Source organism: Rhyacophila brunnea, unplaced genomic scaffold (assembly GCF_057557595.1).
Source record: "Rhyacophila brunnea isolate RB1 unplaced genomic scaffold, BYU_Rbru_1.0 scaffold_1, whole genome shotgun sequence".
Lineage (NCBI taxonomy): Eukaryota > Metazoa > Arthropoda > Insecta > Trichoptera > Rhyacophilidae > Rhyacophila > Rhyacophila brunnea.
In genome coordinates this window covers 24,843,897-24,856,238 of record NW_028232751.1, presented here as the reverse complement: position 1 = coordinate 24,856,238, position 12,342 = coordinate 24,843,897, and the positions used below count along the sequence as shown (strand labels likewise).

Here is a 12,342-nt window from a genome sequence, read left to right as displayed (position 1 = left end):
GTGATAATTTCGAAGGCAGTAAATAGGCTCCTATATACTTTTTTATCCCTGAATATAGAACGTGACTTCGTTGATTATTTCCGTTCATTATTAATCGCCTTTAGCTGATCGGAGAGTGCGACGTTGCCACTGCAAGGAAGAGGTGATAGGAAGGTGAGACGGAACGGGAACGGTGCGTGAAATTTTATAATTTCAATGATATGCGAAAATATCCTTTGCGTAAACTGCATAAGAAATATTTTTTACTGTATGTACAGGTGCTGGAGACGGGTCTATTGTTTACACCTGAATGAAGTGACACCATTATCAAGACTATTCAGATAGGCCGTTTGCCTTTGCTTAAATACTATACGTATAGATGAAGACAGAATACATTTTCTTATTCGTTGAAACAATATTATGACTTTGTATACTTATTATTAATTGTAATATTATAAATACTTTGAAAACCCTAAGTGGGTTTTTAATGGATATCAAAATACTTTTAGTATTTTGATACTTTTTTGTTTAGTATTTGGACTAGAAGTCATTTCAAGCAACGTTTCGATTCTGAATTGTTGTCTTTCACGATATTGAGAGTATCCACCGCTCCGGAACTTGCCGCAAGTATACTATACTATATTATTTTATAGTAATTAAACGTAAAATAACACATATGAATCAAATAAAATTGACTTAGCACGCCGCGTTCGAACACGCGATCTCCGGATTCGTAGACGAGAATCTTAACCGTTCGTCCACGGAGGTCATCAAATGATTTGAATAGCAAAAAAAGTGCGTAATAATTGTATAGACTACATTTTAGTAGATATGTGCTTAACTATAAGCATACTATTAATGTTGAAATAAATGGCACGACCTACCAGATGTTTTATTTTTTGCTTGCTTGTATTGATCCAATATGAATACATAAATACACTCAATAAATAAACATCTTTGAATTAACCATTTCTTTTATTCAATGAATAATTCACAAGATTTTGAGAATGTAACATTCCATATATTGAACATACATAACTTGAAAACACCTCAGATATATACCCACTAGAAAAAAATCATATTTGAAAACAAATACGAAACTCGACGAGATTTGAACCCGTATAACCATTGGTTAATGCATTTAATGCAACTTGGCGCGACATGGAAATTTCGCAAATTATTTCCGACGAAAATAATTACATATATCGTCGCCGTAGATGTCAAGGGAGTCAAGCCACACATTTGGCGAAAATGAGTTAAGTACACAAAAGCATTTTAAAACCATCAAAGATGCCGTGGTCAATGGATTTGAGCCACAAAAAGCCCTATGTATGAGTATTTTGTAAATTGCCAATAGACCTAGCACACATACATTAAAGTAGTCAATGACGACAAGCCGCATAAGTCTTTTGACTTCCGAATAATTTCCCATGATTATGTGACTTAACGCTGTTGACCACTGGGACTTCCCGCTCAATCTGTGGCCCGGTGTATTTAGTGTGATTGTTGTATTCAGTTGTGATTCAGTGAGAAAAGGTGCTAAATAATGAACTATTCACGTGGGAGACTAATGGTTGCAGCCGTTTTAAATTCTACTAATCAACATACCCGTAAAGGTAAGTGTCGATGAAATATTGAGCTAAAAACACTTACTAGTTAAAAATGTTGATTCAGGCTGCTTTGACAGCAATGAGTAATGTGTGCGCAAGCTGTATTAGTTTTATTTATTTTACAGACTCTCACGGGAATGCCGTACAAGCTGGATGTGCAGACCTCGAGCTGAATATGCAAGCTCCGGACAAGATTGCTGGTCCAGCCATATATACAGAGCTCCAAAATGTCTCTCCAAGCACACACGTGGGAGGTCAATATTTTAATTTGTTGGTTATCAATAATTGTTGGTTTGATTAAAACCTGTGACCATCAGAGAGTCATTTGCTAATAACAAATTATTAATATTTATCTTGGTAGTTTCAAAGAAATAAACTACCTACTTTGTTTTGTTTTACAGATTGGAACGTCAACCTGGCACCAACACTACTAGATTCAAATGAGTCATGCCAGCAGGAACCTGCATATTATCAACACAACATTAATGTTTCAGGAACTTATACTTCTGAAATAACCGAGAGCAACCATAGTAACAATCCTGTATCATCCATCCCCACTCCTACAGATCAGACTACAGATGATTTAAGTAGGAAACGCAAGCGAAACCCAAAAATGTGGAAGCGGAATTCACAAAAGATATTGAGAATGGCAGGCAGCGAATATCAAAGCAGATCCGGAAAAAAAATTCGAGCAAGGGCGATAAGCGAAGTTAACTGTAAGTGCCATTATAAATGCACATCCAAAATAGGAAAACCACAGCGGGAGCAAATGTTGGCCGACTATCTGAGTCTGGATTCCGAAAGAGCAAGATGGGCCTTCATTGGTAACAGTGTAAATCGTGTCCCAGTGAAATGAAGGTACCATGCAGACTGCACCAAACGAGAGTATACCTTGCAATACTCTGTGATGTGTAATGAATTGAGAGCCCAAGTGTGCAAACAGTTCTTTTTGGCGACATATGACATCTCGAGCAAAAAAGTTGAAAATGCAATGAAAAAGTTGACTCCTTCAGGTGTCACTGATATAGATCGGAGAGGTCACAAAGAACCGCCCAACAAAAAACCAGAGGAAGTGAGGAACATAATCAGGGACCACATCAAATCGTTGCCCGTAGTTGCTTCCCATTACTGCCGGAGCAGCAGTAAGAGAAAATACTTGCCTTCTGGTTTGAGCGAGACTCGTATCTACATGGACTATGTAGAGTATTGCAAGGTGCATAATGTTGAACCAGAAAAGCACGGCTTCTACAAATCGATCTTTGTCACAGAATTTAACTACGGCTTTCACACTCCTAAAAAGGATCAGAGTGACTTTTGTACTCAGTACAAGAACAAGTCAGACGAAGAAAAGGCAAAAGACGAGGAGGAATACAAACTGCACTTGACTCGAAAAGAGGAAGCGAGAGAACACAAAAAAATCGACAAGGCCCAAGCTATGTGTGATCCAACAATTAGTTGCTTTACCATGGATCTGGAAAAAATATTGTTGACTCCAAGTTTGCAAGTAGGACAGTTGTATTATACCAAAAAGCTGAAAACCTACAATTTCACAGTGTATGACCTGGCTACTAGACAAGCAACGAACTACATGTGGCATGAAGGTGCAGGTACAAAGGGTGCTTCGGAGGTCGCCACGTGCCTGTGGAAGCTCTTGGTTTCAGTAGGCCCCAAAAAAGAAGTAACTCTGTATTCGGATACAGCTTCAGGTCAAAATCGCAACTCAGTTGTATCTACAATGTTATTACGTGCCGTGGAACAGCTGCCCATCAACACAATAAACCAAAAATTTATGGAATCAGGGCACTCCGAAATGGAGTGCGATTCTGTGCACTCCACAATAGAGGCCCGAGGAAGGAAAGTGGACGTATTCACACCAGAAGGATGGTATATGGTCGCCCGTACCGCGAAAACTAGTAACCCCTACCATAAGGTTGTGGAAATGGAATATTCCGACTTCTTCGATTACAAGAAATATTGCAGTCAAGTGATGACCAATAAAACTCTGTCGGAAAATGGAGACAAAATGAAGTGGCTAAAGGTAAAGTGGTTCCAATATCGCAAAGGTGAACCCACGACTATCTTTTATAAATACCAATTGAGCCAGAATAACTTTGAGTCACTACAAATCCAGCGAAGACGGCATCGAAACGTACCTACCCTAGAAGTACCAAGGCTGTACAGTTCCAAACCTAGAATTGACCAAGGTAAACTAAAAGATCTGTCAAAACTATGCCAAAAAGGTAGCATTCCGTCAACCTATCACGACTTCTATAAAAATTTGGAGCCTGAAGATCGTCCAACTCAGAAAAACAGCAGCTCAGAGAGCGATGGAGATGATTAAAATGTGTGTCTAGTTTTATTGTAACTTAATTGTAATTATATATTTTTTTCTTTTATTTTGTTAACTGTCAATTCATGGTGTAACTGCATTGTATTGTTGTTTTAATTTAATAAAACGCAATTTTTTTGTAGTACTTATTCCACTTTTAATCAATAAATTAGGACCGGTTTCGTCCGCCTCATAGGGACATTTTCAACTGAAATGAACAAGTTGAAAATGTCCCTCTGAGGCGGATGAAACCGGTCCTAATTTATTGATTAAAAATGGAATAAGTACTACAAAAAAAGCGTTTGATTAAATTAAAACAACAATGTAATTATATTTTTGAAAAGCTAACTTTTTGTTTAGAGACGACTATGTTCACATACTGAATGAAATCAGGTAGATTCTAGGTTAAGGTGGGCACCATAAAAGGTCAATAATAGACTTTTCTTTAGAGTATATCCACAAAATGTTAGTGCTTTGTCCACAAATTCTCAGTGTTCAACAGGCATAAGAGGCCTAACTCTTTTGACTACCGCACAAGTATGCCAACTGTACATGTCAATATTCAGTGGTCAAGAGATATAACACACATAACTTTTAAAATACATTTTTTTTTAGTTATTCATTCAAAATAATAAAAAGATAATATCACAAAGTATCTAAGTTCAAAGTTTCACAATTCTATCTTTAAAAATAAAAAAGTTAAAACAAAAACTGTTCCTTTTTTTGTCACACAAAATCTTTGCGCGCCGATTTCTCAGCATTATGATTTTGTGGACTGGCTCCCTTGACATCTACGGCGACGATATTATGTAATCAAAATAATACCAATCACTTTACTTACACACACGCATCACTAAAAAGGTATTTTGTTTTTCACTTGAAAAAACAAAAATTTTACAGTTCGTGCACTATTGAAAAATGATGTGAAAAATGTTTTGTTTTGGTACCTGTAAATTTGACTGTATTTAGGGTTTTTAAGAAATTTTGGCTCTCATGTTTTTTCAAATATTGCATATTGGTTAAAATAACAAAAAATATAACTATTGATAAATAATATTATAATCTCTTGTTTTTTAATGATTTGGGTTCTGTAGGTAGATACATAAGCTAGATAACATTAAGATCTTCGTTGTTTTTTAGGTTTGCATTTATCAACAAAATAATAGTACAAAACAGGCATAATATTCACTGTCTGGAAAGCCCACGAAAATACTCTTGGTATTCCTCTGGTATCTATTTAGCGTTGTCACTAAATCACGATATTTTAATTTAGAAATATGATTTCTTTGGATTCTTAATTATTATAGGTATATCTGGAACAATAACAGGAATTCTTTCTATATTTCGTCGTTAACCAACTACCATAAAATCATTTTCTTCAAATGATGTTTATATAAAAAGAGTCTCTCAAAATCATCTCTTCAAACGTGAAACCACGCCATATTGTATATGGGAACTATTTTACCACACAATGTTTTTTTGTAATATAAATTAAATGGTGCGTTGGGTTATCATATTTAGATGCGAATGATTTAAAAACCTGAAACGTCATTGATACAATGAATTTCCGCATTCTTTGACAAAATTACACCAGTCATTGAATGTGAAAATTCTCATCGTAGACAGTTTTTTTTTTGCTTTATTATGCTTTGGCCATGGTCCCCACATCCCGAACCGGGGCCCCATGCCAGGATGTTTGGCGTGCCCCTTTACCTATCACTGAGGTTAAGGGCAGTATGATGTTCTACAGTAGTATTCCCCATATTATCCCCAAATGATATTTCGTAGAATCCCTGGGTTTGGCGAGGTAAAATGAATGGTATTCTGTGTATTTTTTGTAATTTTCAAATAAATCCACTTGAATTATTGAGTTGTTGGCTTATTATGAACCATTGATCGCGACCCCCTTTCATGGTAACATAGTAACATGCGACCCTTCTACATATTGGATAAATAGCCATTTATATTAGTCAGGAAACACACTACAGATAATTATAAAATAAAATTCCAAATGTGAATTATCATCAAATTTAGATAATTTATTATATCACATAAAATTGCATCACATACATACAAATATTATAAAATCTTGGGTCAAGTTGACGCTAAGGTACAGATTTGGATTTCGCGTTATACACATTTTTATTTATCTAAAAAATCAAAAAAATGAATTATTCAAAATCATTTGAATTTGTGCTGCACAAGAGAAAAACCAATAATCATAGGGTGAAAAACATAACCATAAAATAAAAATTAATAATAAGATGGTATCATTTCACAAATTCAAATTGTATGGTTATTTTATTAATATGTACCTTTTAGGTGGAGAATTTATATTAATAAGTTATAAAATAGTTGGGGTGCATCGAAAAGATTAACAGTAGGCATAATAACAGAATGATTTAAAAAACGCCAAATATAAAATTTAATACAGTTCTAAAATCTAAAAAGTTTTTATGAATAAACACGGCATAAAATGAGAATCTCGTAAAATGAGTAATTTTTCAATTATTAGTAAACAAAAAAAGGTAGCCATTGTTTAGTGGAAAAAAAATAAGCCCAAGCAGTACAGTGGTCATAATGCTATGTATTGTTTTTACATGCACTTCACAAGATAATTTTATTCATACAAAATATTATTTGGTAGTATGGGTGCCACTGGCACTGGAGACATATTTATAATTGCCGAAAAACTAATTAGAATTATTACAGTTCACACCTTCATCTGTCTTCTCCAATAGTATGTACATATCCCTGGTGTGGACGAATTATTTTTTTGCATGTACCTACTTACCTTAATAATTAAGGTACACCACACCGTACACCACTGATGTAAATCATTCATTTAGGTACAATACCTATCGTCTTAATCATTTCTAAATACTTTTATTCATGATTTTATCAAGATACCGACTAAAGAGATATTTTTCTTATCGATAGTCAAATTTCATTTTTCAAAGCAACAAACTCATTCCAAAATAATATATCAACTTGATTTTTTTTGTAATTGTCAAAATACTTATAATGTTAGTACACAAATTTTAATTTTATTTATTTTTCTAATATTATTATCTTGTAATTTACATTCAAATATAAAATGGTCTTAAAAACTCTCATCATAACAATACAACAGCTGTAAACATTAGTTGAACAAAGCTAGCTCTCAAGATAATTTGGCAACGTTGCATGAACGAACAAGTGTGTTGATCAAAATGATCAATGTAGAGACATTAAAAATAGATGATATTTTTTTGGGTATAAACATAATATTTATAGTTAAGTGATAGCTGACCATGTTTTAAATATAACGAAAAAGACAGCAAGTTGCTACCTCATCCATGTCATTATATATGACATGTGAAATAGTGATCGACGAAGGTCGTCTATTCACACATGAGCCGCTAAATGTGGTCGGATATAAATATATATATATATATATATATATATAACATGGTATAAGATGTACATTTCTATTTTTGGCAAATATATTTCAATATTATGTAAATAGATATTTTGTTTTTTTTTTACCTACCTGTTGTGTTATTTATGGTCATAACCAATTATTTATTCCGAAATAAACTAATAACCGTAGTATTTTGGATACTCCTGTTAATTACTAGAATTACTGTTATAAAAATTAAAAACAAAATGAATTCACTAATGTACACTATTTGAAAATACCTCAGAAATATATCGACCTACTAGAAAATATCTTTACTATAATTGAGCGTAGTTATGCACAAAGCAGCCAAGCCACAATTTTGAAAAAAATGAGTTATTGTGATTTCCATAATCTCACACGTTTGTTTTACGTTCTGCACAAATCAGCTAAGCTGCTGTCATACAAACATCTCATATAAATGCGTTTTAAAGATTTTGCAAATTGCAGAATATGACATTTTCGATTTGCATAAAGCAACCAAGCTGCTGTCATACAAAAATGTCATATAAATGCATTCTAAAAATATGCAATATTCGTTCTGCAAAAAGCAGCCAAATGATAATATTATGTAATTACGTAATTTTTTAAAATTGTGACTGTAAGGTGTGTTTTTCTACATTCAATTAATAAACATTATTTTCTCAATTACATTATATGTTTTTCATTTTATTATATATAATATAATATACAGATTTTTCATATAAAAAATAGTGCCAGGCAGCTAAATATTGATGTATAATTTACAAGTTTTTCGAATTATTTTCAGAATTTTGAAATTCCCATAATAATTTAGTAACTTAGAAGGCTATTTTTAAAGAAAATATTAAAAATAAAGACTTTTCTTACAAAAATAAGAGATGGCTGCATTCTGCAGAATGCACATTCTAAAAAAAATCATTTTACTCAAAACACCTGGACTGCTAAAACACCAAAATTTCATAGATTATATGCTTTTATCTCTTCAAAAGTTATACAAAATCATATATATATATAATATCTATCATTCAAAAAGTATACACAGTATACAGAGGCTTTGCTGATTTAAAGAAACACAATTTACATAAAAGTGCTTCTATCTCTGTTTGAGGTTTGTGTGGCTCGGCTGCTTTGTGCATAACTACGCTCAATTAATACTAAAATATGACACTGAGCAGGACTTGAACCGTTTGTGCCGAAGGTACTGACATCCGAGAAAGGTTTGGTGCAGTAATCTGTATGGGCGATGTTGAAATATGGTGGCTAAATCGCATCGTTTAACACAACTTCACTAATTATTATCCAACATACAATACACAATTATTCCTAATATGATAAAGTTTATTTTGTAGGTACCTAACTTTTTATATATACCTAATTTTGTTTTTGTTATGTTTTTGCCACCGCACTTGTAAAATGTATAGATTGATTTATTAAATTCCATACTAAAATGTACGTAAATTTATAATTATAATTTTACAGTAATTACATTTTTACCACTAAGAAAGTTGTTTTGATTCTATTCATTCGCCATGTCTATATTCACCCCAACACAACACAACAAAGAGAAATCACACAAAATTGGCTGTTTCTTAATACCGTAAAGGGTAGTTGAAAAATGTTTATTTAATTATTTAAAACTTTACTACTACTACTTAAGGGGGGACATGCTCGTCGAAGGTCAAAATTGAGTTTTTATTGTATTTTCAAACCATGATCCTGGACGCTCCTTAAACGTTGTAGATAATCTATTTATATAATTTTGAAGCCTTATTATCTTTTATAGTTATTTTAAACATTTGATGACTGCATAAAGTATTTTTGTTACATAAAATAGTATTCTTTTAAACCTCTCGCTCTAATGTTTTAGAATATAGTCATATTTCGGTACATAACTGTGCAGTGGTGTTAAGATTTTTTACATTTATTATTTTTTAAACGCATTTATCAAACCATTAGTATAATTTATTACAAGATAATTTTTGTAAAATATTCACGATAAAAAATTATATTGATAATCTCTGTGATCCCAAATTTGACAAGAATTAGGCATTTTATTATTCAAAAAATCGGCAAGATTAACACATTTGAAGATGATTCTAAAGATACTTATTATAAGCTATGTCTTTGACCATTCAAGTGTGATAAACATATTATGAATAATGATTGCTTTATAATAATTATTGACCTAAGAATAAGATAGTGTTTTTTTGAAATACGCCATTTCTTTTGTCATTCCCTAGTGGTTAAGCTACAACATACGGCCGTAGCCATAAATTGACAAACTATAATTAAAGTAGGGAGTAAAATTATGTTAACGTGCGTGTCGTTTTTGTGATTGAGGTCTATTGATATCAACACAACCTAGGTACGTCGTACTGTAGGTAACCCAATAGTAAGTAGGATGTGTAAGGTTTTAGGTCTAAAACCTTACAAAATACCACCATGACGACATGGAGTACCTACTTATCTACCTATATGTATATTATATCTTTAGCCACAATAGAAATGCAATGCTGCATAATGTTAGATGCAAAAAATAAAGACTACCTACCTAACCTAAAAAAATATTATCAAGATATTATCGACGAATATACAATGGGTATTTACGTGACCGATACCGAATATGATTGAAGTATTGTAACTGATACCTAATTTTAACATTATTGATATGACTGCTCGAAAGTCGAAACCAAAACGTCAAACGATCGCAATAAGTTAGAACTGTCAGTGCACTAACAATCAAAGTTATAAAGTTTCTGTTATTAAAGGCTGTGCATGACGCAAATTAATAATATGTATTTTTTAAATATCCGGACTTTAGATTAAAGTTAATTATTTATAATAGCGTATTCATCCTGTCAAAAAACGTTACATATTACTTTGGTTAGACAAAGATACCTACATAATATTATTATGACGATCTTCATACCATTTTCAACAATTTCCCTGCCAATTTCATCCCATATCTTATCTTTCTTTCTTATGTTTTGTAGTCACTGTCAGAGAAATCATAAAGGATTGGATATTTCCGGACCAACTCGATCAGCTGCTCAATATCTTCGCCATTTTGATTTTACTAATTCCGTGGCGAAATCTGTCCGCCGCGATTAAATTCGCTGTCGACAGAGTTCCCGAAAATCGCAGCGAATATTCGCTGCAAATTCGCACTCAAGACGCAAAGCGGTCGCGCAAGCGTGCTCTGTCCCGTAAGCCAATATGAGCTTGATTGGCGAATAATTCGCTGCGAATATTCGCCGCGAATATTCGCTTTGGTGTGTGGAGACCTTTAGTGTGGCTGTAAGAAGGTACAATCTAGTATGCACCACCGGGAGGGAGGGGCGGGGGGCAATTTGAATGTTTTGGGGAGCAATGTGCAAATCGTTATATTTGTTACATTTTTTTTGTGGAAAAACGCATTTTCGATATATTTTTTTTTGATATTGCAACCCTGACTTTTTGAACAATTTGATATTTGAGGGTTACGCCAATTGGCCTGTACAGTGACGATATTATAGTTATTCAATACTGATTTCACCAGGACACACCATTGTCATTGGAGGCCGTATCGTCCCATTATCGTGGGGCCAAGCACCGGGTCTGCTCTTACTCTAGCATTATAATCCCCCATTACAATCACGCGGTCTCTTTGGGGGATGGCAAAGACTGCCGCATGGAGAGAATCATAGAAGGCATCGTTTGTCTTCGCGTCGGCATCCTCAGTGGGGGCGTAGCACTGAAAGACGGTCAAGGAGCTACTAGGCGTCTTGAAGGAAGCACGTATCATTCTCTCCGAGATTGGACGAGGGAACGGGCCGCTCTCTTTGATATCAATACTGCCACTCCCTGGCGATGATATTGCTCCTGACCTGAGTAGACAATAGATTAACCCTCAAACTTTCTCCCGGCTCCTTTCCAGCACACTTCGCTCAGCCCTATGATGTCCACACAGTAGGTGTCCATGATGCGTGTGGCGTGCAGGTCTTTTCCGGAGGTACGCAGGGTGCAAACATAATAAGTTCCACATCTACTAGCGTCAATGTGTCCACTTAAGGCCGACCAGGCGTTGGCCACCATTCTCCTCATTAATACTTTGTTCATTTCTGAAAATCGAGCATTGCGATACTTTTCATCTTCACTAGTTTTCGGAATTATATCGCCATCGTTTCTTGTGAAAGACATGGAAATAGACGGAGTCAATTTATATTGCGATCAGGAAAAAAGTATTCATCTCTTGGTCAGTACCATCATAATCATCATTGGTGAAGTTCTCTGCGACAATTGGTGTTGGGACATCATCGTTACTTCTTAAACTAGTTTCTGTAATTAAAAAAATACGATTATTTAGATAAAACATTTTAACATCCTCAACAATAAAACAAGACTTGAAACATGTAAGAAAACATATAATAGCACCTATTTGTTATGATATCAGGCCTTCAGGATTACCTATAGCTAGGCAAAGGTATAATGCAAGTAAAGAAAAAAGCTTAAGAAAACAACTTTTAGAGTGACTAGATTAAAAACTAGTATCAAAAGGGTAACCTAAAAAAGCCGTGAGGTAAATAAAAATAAGGAATTAATGACGTACCTTTCATAATTTCATTGTGTTTGCTGTTAAATTTGTGTTCTGGTAGACATTATTCACCTTTATTTACTTTTTCATAAAATAATATATTATAAAAATACGGTGAGACTTTGCACAGTAGAATAAATATAGACAGTATTTGACAGCTGCCAATTTCGCTTAAGTACCCAGGCATCTCTTCGAAAGCCAACTGGGCCAACTGTAATGCAAACTTTTAACTTAACTGTAAAGTAAAACCAAACAATATAGAATGTGATGATGTCAAATTGGAAACGATTGCAGCGTTGCCAATGGCTGCGCGTTCAAATCTACAAACCCCGCCTACAAACTTATCTGGAGAATGATATGGGGAGCCACTGTCGAAAACTACCCAATCAAGACTCGTAACTGGACAAATCTGACATTTGCATGACGTTTT

General features: G+C 34.1%; 1 protein-coding gene across 1 annotated transcript; it reads left to right on the top strand.

The window, feature by feature from the left end:
- Positions 1–1,192: 1,192 nt before the first annotated feature.
- On the top strand, positions 1,193–2,916 carry LOC147079610 (uncharacterized). Its single transcript, XM_085942661.1, has 3 exons — positions 1,193–1,595; positions 1,715–1,843; positions 1,991–2,916. Exons 1-3 carry the CDS (start codon positions 1,526–1,528, stop codon positions 2,443–2,445), a joined length of 654 nt encoding a protein of 217 aa, XP_085798787.1. The 5' UTR covers positions 1,193–1,525; the 3' UTR covers positions 2,446–2,916.
- The last annotated feature ends 9,426 nt before the right edge of the window (positions 2,917–12,342 follow it).

Bases quoted from the DNA above. Each gene is read 5' to 3' on its own strand.
- LOC147079610 (XM_085942661.1), top strand. From the start codon at position 1,526: ATGAACTATTCACGTGGGAGACTAATGGTTGCAGCCGTTTTAAATTCT. The intron at 1,596-1,714 runs GTAAGTGTCGAT...TTTATTTTACAG, and splicing joins TAATCAACATACCCGTAAAG to ACTCTCACGGGAATGCCGTA. The intron at 1,844-1,990 runs GTCAATATTTTA...TTTGTTTTACAG, and splicing joins TCCAAGCACACACGTGGGAG to ATTGGAACGTCAACCTGGCA.